The sequence below is a fragment of the Xenia sp. Carnegie-2017 genome, unplaced genomic scaffold (assembly GCF_021976095.1).
Source record: "Xenia sp. Carnegie-2017 unplaced genomic scaffold, XeniaSp_v1 HiC_scaffold_3, whole genome shotgun sequence".
NCBI lineage: Eukaryota > Metazoa > Cnidaria > Anthozoa > Malacalcyonacea > Xeniidae > Xenia > Xenia sp. Carnegie-2017.
Genome location: NW_025813493.1, coordinates 2,394,908 through 2,420,395, shown reverse-complemented (window position 1 = coordinate 2,420,395; position 25,488 = coordinate 2,394,908). Strand labels below are relative to the sequence as shown.

The 25,488-nt window shown below is 34.3% G+C and overlaps 3 protein-coding genes and 2 long non-coding RNA genes across 8 annotated transcripts in view; 2 read left to right on the top strand and 3 right to left on the bottom strand.

Moving 5' to 3' along the window:
- The first annotated feature begins 10,297 nt into the window (after positions 1-10,297).
- LOC124454988 lies at positions 10,298-12,097 on the top strand. 2 transcript variants are annotated; one of them, XR_006951639.1, is made up of 5 exons: positions 10,298-10,351; positions 10,706-10,816; positions 10,976-11,196; positions 11,468-11,517; positions 12,074-12,097. It is a non-coding gene; the product is annotated as an uncharacterized LOC124454988 (long non-coding RNA). The 2 variants fall into 2 exon arrangements; XR_006951638.1 differs by having other exon boundaries at positions 10,706-11,196.
- A 703-nt stretch (positions 12,098-12,800) lies between these two features.
- On the top strand, positions 12,801-13,546 carry LOC124454989. Its single transcript, XR_006951641.1, has 3 exons — positions 12,801-12,861; positions 12,993-13,076; positions 13,439-13,546. It is a non-coding gene; the product is annotated as an uncharacterized LOC124454989 (long non-coding RNA).
- Positions 13,547-16,043: 2,497 nt separating this feature from the next.
- On the bottom strand, positions 16,044-19,488 carry LOC124454983. 3 transcript variants are annotated; one of them, XM_047005743.1, is made up of 7 exons: positions 19,038-19,488; positions 18,718-18,767; positions 18,330-18,411; positions 17,984-18,160; positions 17,369-17,517; positions 17,154-17,237; positions 16,044-16,787 (listed from the first exon to the last, which is right to left on the bottom strand). In XM_047005743.1, the coding sequence occupies exons 1-7, from the start codon at positions 19,050-19,052 to the stop codon at positions 16,715-16,717; spliced, it is 630 nt and encodes a 209-aa protein (XP_046861699.1). In that variant the 5' UTR covers positions 19,053-19,488; the 3' UTR covers positions 16,044-16,714. The 3 variants fall into 3 exon arrangements, with proteins under 3 accessions (XP_046861699.1, XP_046861700.1, XP_046861698.1); XM_047005744.1 differs by having other exon boundaries at positions 17,993-18,160; XM_047005742.1 differs by lacking the exons at positions 17,984-18,160; positions 18,330-18,411; positions 18,718-18,767; positions 19,038-19,488 and having other exon boundaries at positions 17,369-17,532.
- On the bottom strand, positions 19,435-20,506 carry LOC124454869. Its single transcript, XM_047005621.1, has 3 exons — positions 20,271-20,506; positions 19,885-19,994; positions 19,435-19,527 (listed from the first exon to the last, which is right to left on the bottom strand). Exons 1-3 carry the CDS (start codon positions 20,440-20,442, stop codon positions 19,435-19,437), a joined length of 375 nt encoding a protein of 124 aa, XP_046861577.1. The 5' UTR covers positions 20,443-20,506.
- A 156-nt stretch (positions 20,507-20,662) lies between these two features.
- Positions 20,663-25,488, bottom strand: part of LOC124454978 — a 97,805-nt gene continuing 92,979 nt past the window's right edge. The window contains exons 5-6 of the mRNA XM_047005735.1: positions 23,976-24,353; positions 20,663-21,137 (exon numbers count right to left, since the gene is read on the bottom strand). Of these exons, the coding sequence (XP_046861691.1) occupies positions 20,881-21,137; positions 23,976-24,353 (635 nt within the window). The 3' untranslated portion in view covers positions 20,663-20,880. The remainder of the gene's footprint in view (positions 21,138-23,975; positions 24,354-25,488) is intronic.

Sequence of the window (25,488 nt, the reverse complement as noted above, 5' to 3'; positions counted from 1 at the left end):
ACATGAACAACACAGTGAATAATACAAAGCTTTTATTGAGCAACATAACAATAAAGCAGCTACTTAATTTACATTGTCTTTATTATGTACTATAGTACTATAGTTAGAAAGTATATGGTGACCTGAAGCAAGCTCAAAAAGAAATCACTGGAAGTGTAACCACTAGCACAGTACTCAGTGAACAAAAATTTCAAAAACAAAACAGAACTAAACAGGTTTTGTTACACATTTACATTATAAAATTGGTTTAGTCTCCCTGGTCAAACAATGTCAAACTCCCAAAAGCTCTTCTCTCTAAGTAAACTGCTAAACTCTTCACACAACTCGTTATAAGACTGGTATGTTGTAGGCAATTCTAAACTGGGCTTACATGTGTGGGCAACTGGTCGTCTAGCAAGCCCATCCAGAGATACAAATACTATTTCTATACAAATACTATTTCTATAAAATCACAAACCACTATATCACTGCTGGTAGTGAACAGTTAAAATGCTACTTGTGCATCCTCAGATAAACTTTTCACAAACCTTTTCAGATGATCAAAACAAACTCTTTCCGCATCACTTTCTGGTTTGGCAGACAATAATTTAAGAACTTTTTTGGTACTAGCGGCTTTGTCCTCAATCATGCTCTTTAAATCTGCAATTGACTTAAAAGGGTCAAACACTACAAGAGATTTTAAAATTTCTGACCAACAAGATGCTATGTATTTTGGTCTCTGAAAAATTTCTTGATGTGCAAACTGAAAAATTATGTTGTTGATATTCTCTTCACTTGGAGCATGAAAGCACTTGTAACTGCTTAAAAATTCAAGTGTATCTTCATCCTGGCTATTGAAATTTCCATTCAAACAAGCATTGATTACATTCTTTTCATCAGTGGACACATAAAGCTTAAATAACTCTAGCAGCATGTCATTAGGAACCTTTTCTTCACCAAAAATGCACAAGGCCACAAACGCCACTGACAAATTTATGGGAAAATATTTTACAGTTGTATATCCAAAAATTATAATGCGAGCAGCTGCTTGCCAATCACTGCTCTGAAAATCGTGTCGGATGCTTGGGACTTTTTCTTTTGCACCTACTGACAAAGAGCTGGAGAAGGATTGCCAAAATAAAATCAGAATTTCCCTAACAACTCCTTCACCTTCACCCTTCTCCACTGCTCCATTACTTGCCATGACTCGCAAAACAAGCTTGTAATTAATGATATCATTATTCCTGAACTCATTGATCATGTCTTTCATGACATTTGTTCTATGGATCAGAACATCTTTCTCTTGTTTTGCTTCATCAGTTAAATCAACTGATAACACTAAAAAGTAAACACATTAAGATACATAAAATGTTGTTATAATTTTTATAAGCATCAGGTTACAAAATAATTGGCAACATCAAGTTGTAGTACATTAAAGCCAAACTTTAGGTTACCTTGAATTGTTTCATTTGGCTGATCAGTTACAAATGCCTCAGGTTGAGTAGCTGCAACAGGTTCCAAAATTTTCCAAAGGTTGGCTATTTGTATCAGAAATAATTTCACGAGGTAAGCCTGCTACTCCACCAAGGGTTTGGGTCATAACACGACAGGCCTCTTCAGTAGTGGTTGATATACACCTGATAAAGTCATTACTACAAAAAAAAACTTTAAAGAAAGTTGTTCAAATTAGTCAAGTTGAAGAAGACTTGCTGGTGACCCAATAAAAACCTTGTCCTCTTCTACAATAGCAGAACAAATAATCAAATAGCATAGCAGTTGCAGCCATGCAAATAACAAAAGATTATTTATTCTCACTTGAGATTATTCAGAAAAAAACCAACCTTGGTTGATATTCAAAAGCTGGATGCATTAACATATCATCATCAACACCAAAATCTTTATCCAGCTCTGTACACCTAAGGTATATAGCGCCCTGTCCTGCTACTTTAAGAATAATTTCAGCGGTAGGCTCAACCCCATTGGCCAATTTTAGTGGTACAAGCTTTCCATAGCAAGCCTAAAGCAAATAGCACATTTTAGCAGATTTATACGAATCAATGCATAGCACTTCACGTATGATATCTATATCTTGTATCTAATAGCAGATAAATAAAGAAAATATTGAACATAACGTTTAAAAAATGCATCTTTACATACCTTTACATATTCGAACTCAGACGTAAAAAGTGGACGTATTTGGTCACAAATTTTATTATTCAACGTCATTGAATCCCAAGCAGTGTCAACTGGAAATCCATGCACAACATTCCCCTCCGTTTCAAGAGTGACACGAGCGTTATGTGTTGGAACCTGCCCTTCATCTGGATCTGGTATATACACTAGGTCCTTATAAACAATTTTTGGGATCTGATCTGCCTTACGCTTTCTCATCCGATTTTTCTGGGAACGTGAAGTACTTGAGCCGGAAATTGAAGGCCTCGTGTTCCCCCCTGGACAAGTGGGAGTTGTTTCCTGGTGGCTGTTGGTGTTGTAACTATTGTTTATTGTCGTTGTTGTCGATGTCGGTAATCGTAGTGAAGGAAATCTTAAGTGAAGTTCGGCCAGTGGCGTGCGGTCATGCAAGCGTAGGCAAGCGCCGCTTGCCTAAGCATTTTACCGAACAAAAATTTTTTGGATCAATCTTTGAGCAAAATCAGTTTAAATTTTTCTGTTCTAAACAATGTCAATGTAATCTTTTGTCTAAATTGTCTTTACAGTTGAAATGCTTGCTATTTATACGCGATTTACTGTCGTGGTTTTCGGTTTCACTTTGCTACACTTGTAAGATGAGTCAAGTGGATTAAATACACCTTAACAATTTCCTATTTATTAACCAAGGCAAGCGCACTTGCCTTCGGAGCTCAATTTGAACATTTGCGCATGCGTTAATCTAGATTTGGAGGCTTCTTATTCGAGGAATATCGAGAAAAGGCAAGCGGCGCTTCTAAGAGCGCCGCTTGATAGCGATTGGTCAACAGTCTTGTACGCTCGCAATTTTAAAGGACATTGGCAACGAAAATTTTCATGGCATATTTTTGAACCTTTGTGATGTCTTACAACTAAAATAGAAAAATTTTTTCTTAATATATTTTGTTGCTGAGATATTTGCAGCAAAAGTTTTATAAATTGCGCCATCTTGGATAAAATTTTGATAAAATTATCTCGAGCGGTAGTGACGTCATTGGCTGGTGAGCAGTCAAAACAACAATACAATATACTTTGTGATTGACTGCGTTACAACACATTTAAAGCGTATTTTACGGGTTTTTTTTTGCTGTAATGGATGACATACACGAAAATCAACCGGGTGAGGTTCTGCCCTATCAATATGAATCTGAAGTGAAGGCCGAAACTAGTGAAGAAAGCGGTTCCGAACAGGAGAGTGAGCAGAGCGACTTGTCCTCGTCGGAGGATGAAATACATGCTGAATTTGAGAAAGCAAATGCTTGGCGCCTTCAAACTCTTAGTTGGTGTAAGTGTGGACATTGTATTTTGTCAAAAAAGGCAATCGAGTGTTTTTGTTGCCACGAAAAAGCGCTTGAATACGATGAGTATGAGGCTTTGCTAGGCCAAACAGAAACTCAAGGAGTAAATTGCTTGACAGCACACTAAGAATTTAGGGAGAATATGCTCTCAGAAAGTGTGTTAAAGATAGACGTGTGTCGGCATCTTGAAGAAAACTGGCCCCTGTCTGATGAGGATCTAGAGAGAATACACAAGCTGTATCGATTAGTTGCCTATCAAAGATGTTCTAGGTGGATTCATCAATCTAACAAACACGAATTGTACAGCTGGAATTTTCCCGAACGAGAGCTGCAATCGTTGCAAGATTCATATGGAACATTCTTTAATCTTCAAGCACTAAAAAGTGAACTAATCGTTGTATACGCATCTGCCGAGCTCAAATCGAAACCTGTTTTTGATATGATATCAAAAATAATCGAACTTGACTTGAAAGCCTGTTTTCCAGAGGTGTACCGATTGTGTCAGCTCATTCTTACTATACCAAGTCGTTCTCCTCTGCAGAAAGATCATTTTCGGCTCTCAAGCGTATCAAAAAGGTATCTTCGCAGTACACAAGGGCAAGAGCGACTTTCTGCATTGGCTGCAATTTCAATCGAGAAGGAAATGTTGGTAAGTTTGCAGGGGAAGCCACGATTCTATGAGGACGTTATAAAGGTGTTTTGCGCAAAGGAAAGACGGATGGAATTTACATTTAAGTAAATCTGTTGTAGGATTTTGGACTATTTCGTTCTGTTACTTCTTCACGACAATAGAAATGCACGCATAGCCATTTACTTAAAACGACTTTATATCACAATACCACATGTAATACTTTTAAACCGTAATTGTGTGATATATACTCTATAAAAGTTTTTGAATTTTTTAGATTTTTTCAATACTGTTTCAGTCATGACAGATACATTTTTTCGACAAAGTACTCCCAGAAATCGCGAGAAATGCGCTCCAGTAGCCTTCAAAATCCAAAAATTTTCTGGGGAAGCATGCCCCCAGAACCCCTAGATAGCTTCGCGGCATGCCGTGAACCTCACCCCCAGCGCTTGCCTATTAAATTCGGTCACCGCACGCCACTGGAAGTTCCTCGTTCACTGATGTTTGAGATGGTGAATTATTTCTCGAATTTGATTGTGGCTTAGTATGCTCATTAAAGTCGACACCAGTTAGTCTCGCAATCTGCGTAAAGGCGTCCTGGAGAAGATGTCTTCTTTGAATTCTACTTTGCTGGTCCGCCATTTTAGATTATTTGCAAATAGCGGGAAAATGGTTTTCACCCCACGATTTTCAGGTGTGTTGCGGGTAGACTATGAATTTTAATTAGCATGAATTTTTGCACTTAGCATGAATTTTTGCACTTAGCATGAATTTTTGAACTTAGCATGAATTTTTGAATTTAGCATGAATTTTTGAACTTAGCATGAATATATTTGAACTTAGCATGAATATATTTGAACTTAGCATGAATATATTTGAACTTAGCATGAATATATTTGAACTTAGCATGAATTTATTTGAACTTAGCATGAATATATTTGAACTTAGCATGAATATATTTGAACTTAGCATGAATATTTTCAGTTAGCATGAACATTTGCAATATAGCAGTTTTGTCCGCTTCGGCGCCCCATACACGACTACCGTAATGTATCTGCTGTCATGAAGAACTAACTATATATACGTGTACAGCTGTGTTTAGTTTGACTAAAATTTCGATTCAAATGTAAATATTGGAAACATGTGATGAGCTTGGCTACGCCATAAAAGTCAATTATTTGATGAATCTATCGCAAAACATTTCGCTCACTTTATTTGCAGGAAACGATTGCTGGAAAAATTTGGTCAATTTGGTGAAAAATATATTATCTGTGTGCTTTATTATTACAGTTACAATCCTTTTTGGTGGTCGACCATTGATGATTTAAGCAATTCATAAATAATGTACAAGCTTTAATAAAATACAAATTACACACAAACGCTGTTAACCTGCCAGCTATATGCAGGTCTCCTCGTTTAAAAAAAAAGACGAAACTTTCTCTCTAAGGAAAAGATTAAACTCACTGCAATTGAATCTCTATGAACTTCCTATCAATCCATGTATATTTGTATGAAAAGTTGCTATCTATCCCTCTCTCTTTTTTTTCTGTAGGAATCTATGCATCTACAATGCTTCTACAATATTTTATTTAAAAAAACATTTTTTGTTAATTATCTTTTACATGACAAAAATTCCTGGTACATTAACATACATTTTAGATAGTTAAATTTTAATTAAAATAGAGCTGACTTCAAAGCTTTCGGTGGATTTTGTACGTGACAGCAAAAATGAAGCGCATTTTTCAACAAGCTGATAAAGGTTTTTGTAATAACAATTAAATGTCGATGATTTAGGTAGTTTATTGATGATTTAGGTAAACCATAAATATTTTACAAGCTTTAATATGATTTTAGCCGGAACGCTTACAAAGTATTTTAAATTATTTCAGTAAAAATGTTTCAATGTTGATCATCACCAAGTAGAAGAAAGCGAAATGCTGTCAAAATTTAGTTACAAAGAGTTGCAGCTGAATATATGATGAACACTAACTAGCATAATGTTGCTGAATATGCGCATAACTGGGAATTCTATTGAAACGATGTCCTCTTCAGTTTAAATCCTATTTCATGAGCTAGGTAGCAAAACATTAACTATAAATAGTAAAATATTTTTTCTGCAAAAGTTCAATTTTATTAGAGAGAAAAAAGTTGCAAAAATTTAGTGTAGCCGTAAATATAATACACCAATGGCTAAATTATCTGCATACAAAACAAATACAAAAATTTACACAAACGCTATTAACCAGCCAGCTATATGCGGGTCTCTTTGTTTAAAAAAAAGATGAAACTTCCTCTCTAAGGAAAAGATTAAACTCACTGCAATCGAATCTCTATGAACTTCCTATCAATCCATGTATATTTGTATAAAAATTTGCTATCTGTCCCTCTCTCTTCTTTCTGTAGGAATCTATGCATCTACAATGCTTCTACAATATTTTATTTTAAAAAATATTAGTTTTTAATTATCTTTTACATGAAAAAAATTTTTGCCAGTACATTAACATACATTTAAGATAACTAAATCTTAATGAAAATAGAGCTGACTTCAAAATTTTCGGTAGATTCTGTACGTGACAGCAAAAATGAAGCGCATTTTTCACTAAGCTGATAAAAGGTTTTTGTAATAAAAATTTTGAAGCCAATGCTTACAGCCTAGAAGACACCATCAACATTCATTTTTTAGTCTTAAAGTTGTATCAAAGAGACGTTGTAGCTGTTTTACTAAATAAACCAAAAATATTCTGCACCAGACTTCCATTCAATAATGAGCGTAACTCTTCTGTTTCATTATTTAAGAACAAAATAAAGTCTTTATTGCTGTGGCGTTGGAAACAGGGGACAGTGGGATGCTAAAGCACGTTTCCCAGAGGATGCAGTCCGCCCTTTCATTGAAGCAGAAAAATTACAATGAAAGAGAATGTTTACTAATAGTCTATTTTGACTATAAAACATACATATCAACAGAGCAGTGAGTGGACTCGATAGTATCACGTAGAAATCTTCTGCGATTTTTTTTTCATTAGTTTATTACGTTCGCGATTAGACGACCGGCGTTGCTCAAATTCAAAATGGCGACTACTTGACAACATGTTGCAGACAATGGTACTTATAACTTCTAAAATCCCCCCCCCCCACAATTTAATGTTCTTTTTGACGCCCCTACTTTTTTGTCGAAGTCATGATGTGTGATGAACACATAAGGCAGGAAGCTCTGGGTGTGTAGCATCCATTCATGTAGTTTACATTAAGTATATTATCTGGCCAAGCAACAGTTCCAATGTTTTACTTCCTAAGGGATTCAGATTAACAGAGTAAAGCTGCTTAATGCATTGGTAATGACCACGAGCTATTTAGTTTTGCAATTACGCTGTTAAGCGCTGTTTAGGACATTACTGCTGACATTTGTTTACGTTAATAGTACTCTATGACAAACACCAACAACTCTGTCATATACAAGAAGTTTATGATATAAATCTCGTACATATTGTTCTTACCAATTGCTTCAATCAACGGTTCAATCAACGGTTGATGACCATTCCTTCAATCTAATTTTTAAAAGTTGATCAAAAACACATGAATAAAAAAACAAGAAAGGTGATGCGTGAAGTGAAAAGATACAAACATTTGTTAGAGCTCAATAAGTCTGCAAATTGTTTTCAGCACAGTAAAAATTCATCAAAGATATAGAGCATTTTTAAAAAACTAAAACCTATTTAATTCAAAATGTAAGAAATCAGAGACGGCTGCCGCTGTTGTTTTCTTTTCTTCAAGGGGGTAAAAAGGAACTTTGTAATTAAATTCAAACAACACAAAATTCGAAAGCTCAGACACTGATCTTTCATGATGGTAAAAAATCATGGTGACTTATTTAGTAATTTTAGTTATGTACAAAAACGAGCTGAAGTTAGGTTGCCTTTTTTCCGACACGGTTTCAATAAATATTATAACAAATCCATATTAAAAAACCACGAATAATGACTGTTGAGATTTATTTGTTTTTAAAGACTAAACAACCAACTTTACAACAGAATATATAAAGTTCACTACAGATGTATTCATTATCGTCATGAAATCATCACTTTATTAAAATTTCCTGATGGTCTTATTTTCATTTCAGTGAATTTCAAAGAATAAGAAAATCCTTTCCAATCTTTCCAAACAACACCTTTGTACCAAGATGCGGAAGGTTGATAATTGCCATGATAATAATACCTATTTAGGTTGGAATCATAACAATAATAATACCACCAAGCACCTTTAGCATTTACAGCGCAGTTTCCTCCGCCATCTGTATCATTATCTGAATCGATTGTCGTAAACGACTTGTTTTTATGGGCGGATAATGAATTCCCAGCAGTTCCTAAATGGTGATAATTGTATTCAAGAGCACACATTTAACAGTGGACTTTTATTATTCATTATATTTGGTCACTACATGCTTACCTCAATGCTTGTGTAATATTAATGTTTAATCAATGGACAATTAACAAAAATATTTACAATAAAAAGATTCTTTTTGCGCTAACTAGGCCAGAAAAAGATGATTGGTTAAAATAACCATATGATTGGTTACAGTAGCCATAAAAATATTGGTTGAAGTAGTTTAATGCATCTGAAGTAACCAATTTTAATGGTTATTTCAATCAATCAGTTTTACAGTGTGTGTCATCACTTAGTTCTTTAATTACGTAGAAAATATTAAATACAGTTGTGTTTTTTCGTTATAACATGTTCAGGCCCTTACTAATAATTTGTTGCACACAAAGCTGGAACTGAATTTGCAGTTACATTTCTTTGATCAAGTTTTAAGGTGCGTTTCATGTCGACGCTGACTGTTGAGAAGTCATCTTTTGTACGATCGTCTTCTGCATTAGTTAACATCGCTCTACGGAAATAGTTAAAAGATATGAGACAAAACAGTCAATTGACATATTAAAGAATGATACTCAGTGGTCGACTACTTAGTAGGCTAAGTAAGCTGAAATTTACAGGTCCGGGCATTTAAGAGGTCCATGGTATTAGACATAAATAGTTTTTAGCTTCTGCTATTCCGGACTATAGTTAAATGCTCCCAATTTACACCATTTTTACTTTTCAAAACAGTAGGATCTGCTGTTGAAATTTAACAAACGTAAAAGCAACGCAACACTTTGCGAAGATTTCTTATAAGTTTACAAGAAGGATTTTGAGTTTAAATTTTATAAAATCAAATTACTATAAAGTAAATCCCATCCGCAGCAGTAACCACGCAAAGGATCTTGACTGTGTTTTATTAATCTGTCATATAAGGTATTAAGAAGCGTCAGAAAATATCTGGAGAAATACTTACGTGCAAAGCTCCACCTATTTAGGAAATATTATGCAAATACTACATTTACTGCATGATGACAAATTTCAGTACCTTTCATAAAACCAAATTGTTTAAGACGATTTTTAAAATTATTTGTTGGGCTCAAATATTTATATTGAGAATCCGCTTCCCACCTGGCACTTCATAGGCAACAATACCTATATGTATGCTAATACTTATAGGTACAAACTATTAATAAGTCACCCGTTTCGCTCATTCTAAATGGGTATTACTCAGAGTTCTAAATTTTAGAATGCGGAAGATAGCCAATTTAGATTGCTTTCTGTGCTATCTAAAGGCTATGTTTGTCTCTCCTGACCTCAATATCTCTGGGCACTGTTAGTGTGAGACAGAAAAGATGGCGCTTAGTAGGAGCGGCAATCGCAGGGTAAAACCATACTCTTTGACTGTGAAGACATGCTCTGCGTCTGGGAAACTTAGTAGGAAAAATATTTCTCTCTCTCCTAATGTTGTTCTTCCCATTCTTTTGATCGATACATTTGAAGGCTTTCAAGAAAACCTTAACGAAGGTACAAATAATTTATGTGGAACTGGATCTCGATCATTGAGTTCTATATACCGTTCTATTGAGTTCTATATATCTATATAGTTAAAACTTTCAATCATTGAGTTCTATATATCTCGATCATTGAGTTCTATATATTATTATAGAACTCAATGATCTCGATATGAAAGGAGGAGAGTGAATGAAAACGAATCCTGGAAGTGTTTGCAAGATAATTTAGTAAAGTCGTACATCGAAAATTGTGCCATGTTGCCAGGACAACTCTGCGTAAAATGTTTAGAAGATGGGATACCAGCAAAGAAAGCAGAAATTAGATGCCGTGAGTGTCAGTGGAATCCCTTCATCGAACGAGGAATGTTTTCCATTTGGTTGAAGTATGGAAGGTAAGCTTAATTCTTTCTGGCGGCACAGATGAATCCCTATAAAATTTGCCTGCCAGCAAAACATAAACAAGTTAAGTCGTCTATTAGAAGGCAATTCTAGGTGATTATTTCCAAAAGTCAATTCTTCAGATGAAATATTTTTGCTTTTTTACATTTGGAATTTGACTTGTTAAGCTCTAGTATTCATAAAATGCTGGCAATTTTTTACAACCATGTCTTAACTCTAAAGTAACTTAATCTGTAGTATTTTGTTAAAACTATCAATCATTTTCAAGAAGGATATGCTGCTATATGCTATGCATGGTGCCTTATGGAATGTATACATGTTCTTATGCTTAAATAACTACTCTTTAGACTGATTGTGAAATGTTTGTTCCATTACTTTTTGGTGGTATATTACGTGACAGTCAGCATGCTAACTGCTCTTCAACACAATCACGTACTATAATATATGTGGATTGAAAGGTACAGTATGGCAACAATAACAGTATTTTGACTTTGACTACATGTAAATGTGTAGATGTTAGTAATACTGTTAAGCATTAGCTTCATTTAGGCCAATAATTTCTATGTTAATTATTTGCATAACAATTAATCCAATTTTTAATCTCATACAAAATTTAGGTCAGGAGCATTTAAAAATTGTTGAATTCTGTCAGTGTATTAAGGATGCTGAAAAACTAATTAAACTCCAGCTGTGGCCAGGCTCATCTTCTAAACCCAAAATTGCATTTCACTTTGACTACATGGATTTTGCTGAAAAATTCTTGCTCGAGAGCCATGTATCCTTGCACAAATTTTGCAGCACTGTTGAAGTTGAATATCCTGAAATGCTACCTAGAGTGGTATGTATTTCTCATAAACTTGAATTGTGTACCCATATGATAGTCTACCCATGAAATAGTGGAAATAGATGGGTTGTACTTTGCAAAAAATTTTATTGAATCACTGTTATTTACAAACAACATAAATAATGCGTATTTGCCTCAAATAAGGTAAGAGCACATTCAAATTGCACATGAAGTTTCCTTTGCTGTTATGACTTTGTATTCAACCTTATTTTATTTTTGAAACAAATGCACAAGTTTACTAGGTGTTCATTTTATTCTTGTTAAGGTCAAAAACATATAAAATGTGTTTAACAATGGATCATTCGATGAATACAGGTATGTTATATGTTGTAAAACAAAAGTCTATTTACAGTTATTGTAGACCTAATAGTTAGATTATATGTGTAGAGTAGTACAGTCTAACCCGTTTTAAGTACACACCATTGGACAACAGACTAGTGTTTTGACTGGCTTAATGAAAGTGTCAGCTTGATTGAGGTTTCATCATTATACTTCCATTATTATTAGCTATATGAGATTAAGTTTTGGATTTTACACAGTATCTGCTTAGTACAGGGTCATTTGATACAAGAGGTTTGACTGTATGTATTATATCATTTAAGAATTTGATTTTTTTGTCAGATATTTCAAACACCAAGTCAGATCATTAAAGTTGATACAGAAAGACCTGATTGATTATAGAAATTGCCCTCTTTGCCCACAATTCAGTATTTGATTTCTTTTTTTCTACTATTTGCTTGTGAACTATTTTAAATTATATGTTTTTTGTCACATATATTATCAGAACATTTAAAGTTGTTGTGAAATATGAAGTGTTACATGTTTACCATAAAATTCGTTTCATTTTATTAAAGAGCTTTGTTTGCTTTAGACTGGTGAGTTAGGTGTGGCCATTCATTCCATGGATGCTTGCTTTGGTCTAACTCGCAAAAAGTTGGCAAGGAATAGTTTTGCCGTCCCAAACCATGGCTGCCTTAAGTTTGCTGATCAGGATGAAGTAGATGATTTTGTTGATCAATATAGCAAGTCTAATAACAAAGTAAGAAAGGTAATTATTGCATGATGAAGGACTTTGAAGCCTTTTCAAAAGTATTCTGTGGAGTGAATAGTTTGAAAACAAACTTTAAAAGCAATGGCAAAGCCAGCACTTTTTTACTTTTACATTGCAATATTTTTGTATTCAATCACTGGAAAAACTATGAATGGATTTGATTTTCTAAAGAAATTATTAATAATTTTGCTGACAAATTTGCATTGTAAGAGTAAAAGATTGGGCAGGCTTCGCCCCTGAGAAAAGTGGGTCTATGCTTCATGCAGGTCCATGGGCCTTGATACATACGTAAGTAGCTACGTGGATTTAAAATCAAAATTACAAACAGCCAATTTTTTTCTTTTCCTTTAATTTATGATGCTTATGCATGGTCTATGACTTGATTGTGTAAACTGTCATGTTTATTTTTACAGTAATAAAACAATTGTTATATATGGGCTAATCTATAATGTGCTCCACCTTATTTTAGAGTTGTCAGATATTTAAGGCAGGAGAAGTTACAGAAGCACTTCACTCCAAAGGAAAAAATCAGCTTTTGATGTGTTTGGTAGTTGTTGCAGTCGGCATTCACACCTTGGACGATTTTTCAGCACTAAATATGGGGAAAGGTTAGTGTCTTAGCCTTGGTTTGCACGTAATTATCAATATTCTTGATCTTTGATGAGGTAGTATGGAGAACAAATGATGTGGGACAAGTTCGTTCACCAACTAAACTTTGAATAAATTGGTACCGTTCTAGGCAAACAAGATGCATGACATTTTGTCAAAAGTGTCAATTTCGGTGCCGATATTTCATTGTTATGGACACAAGGCTTCATGCCAGGTAATGAATAAAGCTTTGTACCTGGTAATGACAGGGATGGATTAAGAGGCGGGATAGCGGAGGAATGTGCTCTCCTCCAACCGTGATTAGTGGAGATGGATGAGTGGCATTTTCCTAAGAAATTTATGTATATCAAACCATCAAGCGATCGTAATTGGGGTTTATGGAGCACAATTTCAAAAATCTCCAATCATTGTATATAAGTAACAAAATTTAACGAAAAATGTCTTGCATGTTACGGCAACAAGCAGCCACTAGAATCTTATCCAAACTAGAGCACCCCCTCCCTCCTAAGCTATGTTACCATATCTGTCTTTTGTTGTTCTTTAAATGTTAATTTTGTATTCCTTTTACTTGTTTAGATGGTCAGAAAATTGCCACTCGCTTGTCCAGGCAAATCACCAAGATCACGAACAAGATGAAATTAACAATTGAGAAACACAATGCTGCCATTGATTCTCTTCGTGATATTATAACATCGTCTGACATTTGACAAAGCGAAAGATCCTACATCAGACCTTTATGAGGGATTTGAGTCTGGTGAGGATGACATTCTAGGGGAAGCCTCGGTCCCAGTATACACAAAGAGGAAGGCTATTGAAATGTACTTAATCCTAAAACGATGTGACGAGGAAGAGAAACTTTTAAACTTGGAAATAGAAAGGCTTCTATTGTATTACACCAATCTTAGCTCAAAAATTGATGAAGCACTTGCCGATATTGGTGATTTGAGCAGCGATGAATTCATGCTTGGTTCAAAGCATGAACTGATAAGATGTAAAACCAAATTGCGGAATGAGTTGTTCAGCTTGAAGAAAAGTTTCGAGCTTCCACTTGGAGAAACTTTTCTTCTCCATGCTGAGATTGTCAACTTAACCAATGATGTCAACATTCCCAATGAATCTGAAAGCTCACCGTATGAGGAATCCGATACTGAAAATGAAAACATCGAAGAGCTCTCAGAAGTGGACAGTGACATTGAATAGACGACATAGCTACTATTCGTAAACTAATAGCTACTTTTTATGTACTTATGTAATTTAGTTGTTCACGTATCTAGTATAACTGATATCACGCAAACATTTGGTTTTGTGACGTCATGTTAGTGCACAGTCATTTTCTCTTCCTCTGTACAACACTGGAAGTTTTGACCCGTCGTTGAATTGTGAGAAAACTATGTTCTTTATTATTTATCAATGTCCTACAAGTAAGAGTTTATATGCGACATATATCCCAACCAATTAGCTCTGTCTGCCCAACCCAATTCATCTAAAATTGTGAGCATTCACATTATATGAAATAGCCGAGACGTATCCAAAGCTTTGTCAGTTGATCAACGGGGTCTGGGGCGAGTTTTTGAAAACACCGAATTTCATGATTTGTCCGTCTAAATCATCCAATTTGTCTTTTAACGTTACAAGCCTTCCCATGTTTCATATTTTGCTCAAGATTAACTCGAGATTAACGAGATTTACAGATCGAACACTCTTGTCATGTTGCACGCCTACCGTAATCATTGCACGTATTACGTATCACGCATTCTTGCCGTGAGCTTCAAATATTCTCTACGCAATACCAACCCTCCCTACAATCAGATGGAAAATCATTCCCGCCCACTAAAAAAAGGTTCTCGATATTATATACAATTAACACCAAAAATTAAGCCTTTCCTCAAATTATTCTTATCGTGTGCCTCTGAAATTTATGTTAATTAGGGACTGCGCTAGCTATTTTAAACCATACCATTTTCCGTATGACATTGGTTAAATTAACACCTTATACATATTAAACGCCCCCCCCCTCCTTGCAACGCTACTTACTAATAAAGTCCCGTCCTCGATAGACACCCACCACCTTCACAACATTACCTTTATGATATATTAATTATAGTGGGTTCACAATTTGGCTTATAAGAAGTTTAGTTTGTATTAGTTTTGTTTTATTTGTTCACACAAACAACGAATATACACGTCTCTCTTTTCATTTCGCTGCACCACAACATCTAGAATTGATTAAACGCCCTGGCCGTTGATAAATTTATTTACGGTACCAACGAACACTCAAAATAAAGCAACATATATATCATAAATGAATTCCACTTTTAACATTTCGAGAATTCCGCTGCGTCGACATTTTCACTTTACGGTGCTTTTTGTGAAATGAACAGCACCGCATAATCCAATATCATCGAGCATATGTGATTGTTACACAAAAGTATGCAGTAGCCAGTAGCAATGTTTTGTTACAGCAAATAGTTGACAGTTGTGGCTTTAAATTTTTTTAACAAATTATGTTTCAAATAAAATATTGATTTTTTTAGTTAGTACACCGACCCTTATAGCATGGACCTTATTAGTAGCCGAGTATGTAGCATCTTATAATAAAAACAACCCCCAAAAAACCGATCACGTTCTTTTCTTAACATGAGAATGTTACTTTAGAATGTGATTGTAGGGAGGGTTGGTATTGCGTAGAGAGTATTTGAAGCTCACGGTAAGAATGCGTGATACGTAATACGTGCAATGATTACGGTAGGCGTGCAACATGACAAGAGTGTTCGATCTGTAAAATGGCTTACGTGTTCTGTGAAATGGTGCTCAGTAACGCAGATTAATAATGTTGAGTTTTATATTATTTTAATCCAAACACGTGTTCGGATTCATTTCATGATTTAGACGGACAAATCATGAAATTCGGTGTTTTCAAAAACTCGCCCCAGACCCCGTTGATCAACTGACAAAGCTTTGGATACGTCTCGGCTATTTTATATAATGTAAATGCTCACAATTTTAGATGAATTGGGTTGGGCAGACAGAGCTAATTGGTTGGGATATATGTCGCATATAAACTCTTACTTGTAGGACATTGATAAATAATAAAGAACATAGTTTTCTCACAATTCAACGACGGGTCAAAACTTCCGGTGTTGTACAGAGGAAGAGAAAATGACTGTGCACTAACATGACGTCACAAAACCAAATGTTTGCGTGATATCAGTTATACTAGATACGTGAACAACTAAATTACATAAGTACATAAAAAGTAGCTATTAGTTTACGAATAGTAGCTATGTCGTCTATTCAATGTCACTGTCCACTTCTGAGAGCTCTTCGATGTTTTCATCTTCAGTATCGGATTCCTCATACGGTGAGCTTTCAGATTCATTGGGAATGTTGACATCATTGGTTAAGTTGACAATCTCAGCATGGAGAAGAAAAGTTTCTCCAAGTGGAAGCTCGAAACTTTTCTTCAAGCTGAACAACTCATTCCGCAATTTGGTTTTAAATCTTATCAGTTCATGCTTTGAACCAAGCATGAATTCATCGCTGCTCAAATCACCAATATCGGCAAGTGCTTCATCAATTTTTGAGCTAAGATTGGTGTAATACAATAGAAGCCTTTCTATTTCCAAGTTTAAAAGTTTCTCTTCCTCGTCACATCGTTTTAGGGTTAAGTACATTTCAATAGCCTTCCTCTTTGTGTATACTGGGACCGAGGCTTCCCCTAGAATGTCATCCTCACCAGACTCAAATCCCTCATAAAGGTCTGATGTAGGATCGTTCGCTTTGTCAAATGTCAGACGATCGGGTAAACTGTTTATAATATCACGAAGAGAATCAATGGCAGCATTGTGTTTCTCAATTGTTAATTTCATCTTGTTCGTGATCTTGGTGATTTGCCTGGACAAGCGAGTGGCAATTTTCTGACCATCTAAACAAGTAAAAGGAATACAAAATTAACATTTAAAGAACAACAAAAGACAGATATGGTAACATAGCTTAGGAGGGAGGGGGTGCTCTAGTTTGGATAAGATTCTAGTGGCTGCTTGTTGCCGTAACATGCAAGACATTTTTCGTTAAATTTTGTTACTTATATACAATGATTGGAGATTTTTGAAATTGTGCTCCATAAACCCCAATTACGATCGCTTGATGGTTTGATATACATAAATTTCTTAGGGAAAATGCCACTCCTCATCCATCTCCACTAATCACGGTTGGAGGAGAGCACATTCCTCCGCTATCCCGCCTCTTAATCCATCCCTGTCATTACCAGGTACAAAGCTTTATTCATTACCTGGCATGAAGCCTTGTGTCCATAACAATGAAATATCGGCACCGAAATTGACACTTTTGACAAAATGTCATGCCTCTTGTTTGCCTAGAACGGTACCAATTTATTCAAAGTTTAGTTGGTGAACGAACTTGTCCCACATCATTTGTTCTCCATACTACCTCATCAAAGATCAAGAATATTGATAATTACGTGCAAACCAAGGCTAAGACACTAACCTTTCCCCATATTTAGTGCTGAAAAATCGTCCAAGGTGTGAATGCCGACTGCAACAACTACCAAACACTCCTTTTTCATCAAAAAGCTGATTTTTTCCTTTGGAGTGAAGTGCTTCTGTAACTTCTCCTGCCTTAAATATCTGACAACTCTAAAATAAGGTGGAGCACATTATAGATTAGCCCATATATAACAATTGTTTTATTACTGTAAAAATAAACATGACAGTTTACACAATCAAGTCATAGACCATGCATAAGCATCATAAATTAAAGGAAAAGAAAAAAATTGGCTGTTTGTAATTTTGATTTTAAATCCACGTAGCTACTTACGTATGTATCAAGGCCCATGGACCTGCATGAAGCATAGACCCACTTTTCTCAGGGGCGAAGCCTGCCCAATCTTTTACTCTTACAATGCAAATTTGTCAGCAAAATTATTAATAATTTCTTTAGAAAATCAAATCCATTCATAGTTTTTCCAGTGATTGAATACAAAATATTGCAATGTAAAAGTAAAAGTGCTGGCTTTGCCATTGCTTTTAAAGTTTGTTTTCAAACTATTCACTCCCTCCTTACTTTTAAAGGCTTCAAAGTCCTTCATCATGCAATAATTACCTTTCTTACTTTGTTATTAGACTTGCTATATTGATCAACAAAATCATCTACTTCATCCTGATCAGCAAACTTAAGGCAGCCATGGTTTGGGACGGCAAAACTATTCCTTGCCAACTTTTTGCAAGTTAGACCAAAGCAAGCATCCATGGAATGAATGGCCACACCTAACTCACCAGTCTAAAGCAAACAAAGCTCTTTAATAAAATGAAACGAATTTTATGGTAAACATGTAACACTTCATATTTCACAACAACTTTAAATGTTCTGATAATATATGTGACAAAAAACATATAATTTAAAATAGTTCACAAAGCAAATAGTAGAAAAAAAGAAATCAATTACTGAATTGTGGGCAAAGAGGGCAATTTCTATAATCAATCAGGTCTTTCTGTATCAACTTTAATGATCTGACTTGGTGTTTGAAATATCTGACAAAAAAATCAAATTCTTAAATGATATAATATATACAGTCAAACCTCTTGTATCAAATGACCCTGTACTAAGCAGATACTGTGTAAAATCCAAAACTTAATCTCATATAGCTAATAATAATGGAAGTATAATGATGAAACCTCAATCAAGCTGACACTTTCATTAAGCCAGTCAAAACACTAGTCTGTTGTCCAATGGTGTGTACTTAAAACGGGTTAGACTGTACTACTCTACACATATAATCTAACTATTAGGTCTACAATAACTGTAAATAGACTTTTGTTTTATAACATATAACATACCTGTATTCATCGAATGATCCATTGTTTAACACATTATATATGTTTTTGACCTTAACAAGAATAAAATGAACACCTAGTAAACTTGTGCATTTGTTTCAAAAATAAAATAAGGTTGAATACAAAGTCATAACAGCAAAGGAAACTTCATGTGCAATTTGAATGTGCTCTTACCTTATTTGAGGCAAATCGCATTATTTATGTTGTTTGTAAATAACAGTGATTCAATAAAATTTTTTGCAAAGTACAACCCATCTATTTCCACTATTTCATGGGTAGACTATCATATGGGTACACAATTCAAGTTTATGAGAAATACATACCACTCTAGGTAGCATTTCAGGATATTCAACTTCAACAGTGCTGCAAAATTTGTGCAAGGATACATGGCTCTAGAGCAAGAATTTTTCAGCAAAATCCATGAAGTCAAAGTGAAATGCAATTTTGGGTTTAGAAGATGAGCCTGGCCACAGCTGGAGTTTAATTAGTTTTTCAGCATCCTTAATACACTGACAGAATTCAACAATTTTTAAATGCTCCTGACCTAAATTTTGTATGAGATTAAAAATTGGATTAATTGTTATGCAAATAATTAACATAGAAATTATTGGCCTAAATGAAGCTAATGCTTAACAGTATTACTAACATATACACATTTACATGTAGTCAAAGTCAAAATACTGTTATTGTTGCCATACTGTACCTTTCAATCCACATATATTATAGTACGTGATTGTGTTGAAGAGCAGTTAGCATGCTGACTGTCACGTAATATACCACCAAAAGTAATGGAACAAACATTTCACAATCAGTCTAAAGAGTAGTTATTTAAGCATAAGAACATGTATACATTCCATAAGGCACCATGCATAGCATATAGCAGCATATCCTTCTTGAAAATGATTGATAGTTTTAACAAAATACTACAGATTAAGTTACTTTAGAGTTAAGACATGGTTGTAAAAAAATTGCCAGCATTTTATGAATACTAGAGCTTAACAAGTCAAATTCCAAATGTAAAAAGCAAAAATATTTCATCTGAAGAATTGACTTTTGGAAATAATCACCTAGAATTGCCTTCTAATAGACGACTTAACTTGTTTATGTTTTGCTGGCAGGCAAATTTTATAGGGATTCATCTGTGCCGCCGCCAGAAAGAATTAAGCTTACCTTCCATACTTCAACCAAATGGAAAACATTCCTCGTTCGATGAAGGGATTCCGCACACTGACTGCAATCACGGCATCTAATTTCTGCTTTCTTTGCTGGTATCCCATCTTCTAAACATTTTACGCAGAGTTGTCCTGGCAACATGGCACAATTTTCGATGTACGACTTTACTAAATTATCTTGCAAACACTTCCAGGATTCGTTTTCATTCACTCTCCTCCTTTCATATCGAGATCATTGAGTTCTATAATAATATATAGAACTCAATGATCGAGATATATAGAACTCAATGATTGAAAGTTTTAACTATATAGATATATAGAACTCAATAGAACGGTATATAGAACTCAATGATCGAGATCCAGTTCCACATAAATTATTTGTACCTTCGTTAAGGTTTTCTTGAAAGCCTTCAAATGTATCGATCGTGCGAATGGGAAGAACAACATTAGGAGAGAGAGAAATATTTTTCCTACTAAGTTTCCCAGACGCAGAGCATGTCTTCACAGTCAAAGAGTATGGTTTTACCCTGCGATTGCCGCTCCTACTAAGCGCCATCTTTTCTGTCTCACACTAACAGTGCCCAGAGATATTGAGGTCAGGAGAGACAAACATAGCCTTTAGATAGCACAGAAAGCAATCTAAATCTTACGTAGTGAATAATGATGTAAGATAATTGCATGAAATGCATGATACACCAAGATTGCGTGGAACGTGGCGAAAAGATAAAATTAGCTACTTACAGAGCAACATATCATTAAAGAAATGGGTGAAGACGTAGCATTATAATCATATAATTACCTAAATCAGCTCTAATTTCTAGGGAAAATATTATTTCACCACAGCATTTTTAACAATTTTTCAACGCTTTTTTAAATGATAATGACTATAAAGGTTCTTTTATAAAACATAAAAGCTAAATTGTTTTTATTATATGTTGAAAGTTTCATTAGAAATAATTGTCAAATTTATAACATCACAGTCTTTGGAAATTCTTTATGGTTTTATTTTCATCTCAGTGAACTTTAAGGATTTATAACCTTTCCAATGTGTCCAAACCACACCTTTTTCACTGTATTGGTTGCCACTATAGTAGTGTCCATTCAGGTTAGAGTCATAACAATACCACCAACTATTATACCACCAACCACCTTTGTAGCCAGTGGCACAGTTATTTCCATATTTATCAAAATCAAAATCATTTGTCATAAACGCCCAGCCTTTATGATAAGATAATGAATCTCCAGCATTTCCTAAGAAAAGTAATACCTTTCAAAAATCGCATTTAATGCAGTTATAGAATTATTTTGAACTTGCATTAACACAAGTTTAATGTATATATCATTTAGGCATTGACACTTGCATTTACAATTGATTATTAGAGGCTTAGATATAAAAAGGACTTCAGTCAATCTTCATTTGACAATGGTTCTTTTGTCTTTAATGCGTTCGGTGCCAGAGCCCTCTATCTGTAAGAGTTAGGACAACGGGTCTGGGGTGAGCGCGGAGCCGCCATTTTCGTGACTACTTGCAAGTTAAACTTGTTATAAAACTGTGTGAAATTGGCTAAATGAGCAAAAGAATAATAAAATTCCGACTTGTTTAATGGAAATTTTAAACATATCGGAAACCACAATTAAGCTTTTGGCGTTTTTGTGAATAATAACTGCAAACCAAACTCAATTTCGCAGATTTTAGCTACATTCGATGTTGACTAGTTCGTGCTTTGAAACTAATCGTGACCCACTGCTAGACGTTTTTACGTATGTGAACGTATATTCTCGCAGTTTTCAACTACAGCACCAAGATATTTGTTTTCATTGCTTATAATTTACCAGCGATAAAGAAAATACTCGACATTTTGGCTGCATATTCCTGTTCGGGAAAACACGTTACTACACATATCTCCAGATTTGAATCAATGCTTTGGCAGGTATAAGGTATGTAAAAATAAATCACTGCAGCTCATTTTTGGTTATATTTACATTTGGAAACCGTAGAGGCGACTCAACTGGTAAAAATATATTCTTTAGAAATTCACCACTAATAATCTTATTCTAAAACTAAAAAGTATTTGGAATTTACAATTGAGCTGCTATAATTTATTTTGCCTTAAACTGTGCCTACCATTGAATCAGTGTTATCCAAGTTTTGTTTTGAAGCACTGTGGTCGTGAAATTTTGCTTAGGTAGTACATATTTTGCAATATAGTCCAGGCATAAAAATTTAATGCAGATAGATTACAAAAAAGTTTGGCTGGAAATTATGAATTTAAAATATTTGTTAGATGCAGTAGCTCTTATATTCTATTAATCTAATGTGAAGTTGTTGATTTCTTATTGATTGTGAAACTGAGATTATAGTTAAAGTTTAACTCTAATGCAAAACGGTATAGGCTTCTATTTGGTGAAGCATTTGTTGAAAAGGAAATTATGTTTGTGTATTATAAAACAATTCTGCTGTTGAAAAACAGTCTTGTTTGCTACAAATGTCACTGTTTGTACAGACTTTGACATTGTATATGAGTCTGATTCAAGTTTTAATCTATCTGAAAAAAATAATAAGTTGAGTAATGACAAAACTTCTGCATGTTTTCCAAATGATAAAGACCAAAGACCACACCAAATCATTGATTATGTAAAGAACAGAACAAATTATTGATAACCAAATTGAACATGCTCTGGTTGAAGTACAGTCAGAATGTGTATTTCATTACCGGTAATGTATTTTACCCAGCTGTTTCAGTAAATATTTTATTTATGATTACTGATACTATACTTTCAAAGGATTTCCTAAAGATGCAAAATACAATATTCGAAAGTATATTATTTTAGCATATTGGATTAGCAATAATTATCTCTTCAAGTGGTTAAGAACTTGTAAATTAGGCTCATTTCCGAACATAATGATAAGTCATAATCTTTCTATAAAGAACAGGCTTTGTATGTAAGAAAACTATTGAATCGTTAGCATTAGGACAAATATTTCCAATGATTTTTCACTCGAAAACAATCTTTGTAAAGAAACCTATAGGTGAAGGTCAGTTCGAGACAATGGTCACTACGCACAATCCAATCTATCATAAAGCCATTTCTTTTTTCCCGATCCATGATTCTGGCGATATGCAGTTACATGTCTTAGCTATCAAATAATCAATTATTTTAGCCATACCTCCAGAAAATCAAAATAATTTCTCAAAATACAAACAAACTTGTAATAATCGCCAAATAAACACTAGTTGAAATTTCAAAATTAGGAACAAAAATGGCGGAAATTAATCATGCGATCGATATTGTCCAGTCAACGTTCGCAAACAAGAGAACAATACATGTCCCAACTCTTACAAATAGAGAGCTCTGTTCGGTGTACGTAAAGTTTGACGTATGAAACAGACCTTACTTAATGGCGTACCTGGGTATTTTCCAACGCTCAATTGATATATTTGTGTTTCATGCTTACAAATGTGAAATGTCCATGTAAACTTAAATAAATTTCTGTTATGTTTTAGGTTGCTGTTATAAGTTCATAAAAAAACTTTTAATGTAAGAACAAGTTATAATGTATATATCATTTAGGCATTGAAACTTGCATTTACAATTAATTACTAGGGGCTTACTTGAATGCTTGCATTGTATAAAAAAGATTTCAATCAATGATCATTAGACAATGATATTCACAGTATAGATTCTCTCTTATGTACCAAACAATTTAGTCGCGTTTATTAACTACATGTTGTTCATGTGCTAGGTTATTACGTAATTTACAAAGCTGCAGTTGAATTTGCATTTAATGTTGATGATAAGTTAATCACAATTATTACATGTCACAATCAATCGTTGCAACAGAATCGTTCGAAATTGGAACGACTTTTTACGTTTGTTTGTTGTATTTTTTCGGTAAGTTTTTAAGTTCAAAATTAATTATACTTTTATTGACAAACAAGGCTTTAGTTCGAAACCAACCGTTACTATCCGTTTTTATCAAAACATGGAGAATCCCCGTTGCAAACTGCAATCACTCATATCATTCAAAAATATTGTATATATCAAAATTTTTTTTCCTCAAACGTTTATATTAACGTATTAACTTACCAGAATATTTACCAAGACTTAGTTGATATTTTTTATTTTCATTCTTTACAGCAAAATAATCATATTCAGCATATGCTTTGTTTCCTGACCCGTCTCCCAGGTCTACACGAAGTTTATTTCTCCTTGCAGATGTTAGTCGGTATATTTTATCTAATCCAAGCCAGAATTCGCCTTTCAGATTACCAAAACCTTGTTTATAGTCTTTCCAACCTCGATTGAAGTTTACACTTCCATCTTGACGTCTTTGAAATACAGTCCAGCCACCACCATTTGAAGTCATGTCACAGTAGACATTAAAAGATCCTTGACCATCAGGATCAATTTGATAAACTCCACTTTCGTTCTTGCCATTATTTTGTACCTCAGTGCAATCTTTGGCTATTTAAATTGAAAATGTTAAAAATTCAGTTTCTCAAGGTTATGTTATGGTTGGATAAACGACTGAATTTTGTGAAAAAGTGTTTTTAAGCGAATGAAATCATTACTAGGTATTATTATTATTTGTTAAAAATTGCTTATTTCATGTTTCACAGGCTGGAAACCTAACGAACAAAAGCATTGCATGTAAGATATGTATATTATTGACTACTGTCAATTACATTTGAAGTGGGGATGCTGTTTTGCAATACACTCAATTTCAGAATATAAAGTCAATTTCATTGTAATGTGTGCTTACATGAAATTTTTTTCTGTCTGAATAGAAAATTCCAGTCTAACTCTAATAGCGTTAAATTGAATAGTAAGAAAGTCATATGAAATTTTATTAAACCAGTAGAAATTTAATGCCATGTACTGAAAAACGTTATTACACATTATTTACATACATTTTTTGACCTTATTTATTGTACCTCTTAAAAATATTGCTTATTTAGGTTTTAAAGGAAGTGAATGCTTAATAGTAAAACCTAATTTTCTTACATCAAAAGTTAACAAGATATGTATGAATGAACATTATCAGTGAATACCACCCATACTAAGCGGCGGATGACTAATTGCGCGGCCTGTAAGCTTAGAAAAATTTGTGGGACTTTAAGTGATATAACTTTTGAGGACGTTTCCGTTTCTTGTGCTCCTTTGCCTTTGCTTCAGTTTTGTTACTCATAGTGTAAAAATTATAGAATAAATTTAAATTTCGAACGAGATAAAGTTACTACTTTATCAGTTCTATACATAGAGCATTATAATAGTATATCGTACAGTTTCCAACAGGATATATTATTGAAATTTTGATCATTTATCTCATCTAGAATGGCAAAAAGTAAAAACTATGTTTAAAGAGAACAGGACTTTTAAAAACGCGGGAATGTAAGCTTCAGCTTACATAGCCTACTTAGTAATCGGACAACGGCCATATTTGTCTGTTCTTGGAATAAGTTCATAAAGCAACAATCCATTGGTTGAAGACATTTGATGTAATATTATTGAGGTGCACTCATTCTAGGAGGTCTGGAAGCATGTCTGTCAAAATGCTTTTTAAAGTTTGGATTTACAGAATTCTTAGTTTACGAAAGCC

Bases quoted from the DNA above. Each gene is read 5' to 3' on its own strand.
- LOC124454869 (XM_047005621.1), bottom strand. From the start codon at position 20,442: ATGGCGCTTAGTAGGAGCGGCAATCGCAGGGTAAAACCATACTCTTTG. The intron at 19,995-20,270 runs GTACAAATAATT...TAAAATGTTTAG, and splicing joins TCAAGAAAACCTTAACGAAG to AAGATGGGATACCAGCAAAG. The intron at 19,528-19,884 runs GTAAGCTTAATT...ACTACTCTTTAG, and splicing joins ATTTGGTTGAAGTATGGAAG to ACTGATTGTGAAATGTTTGT.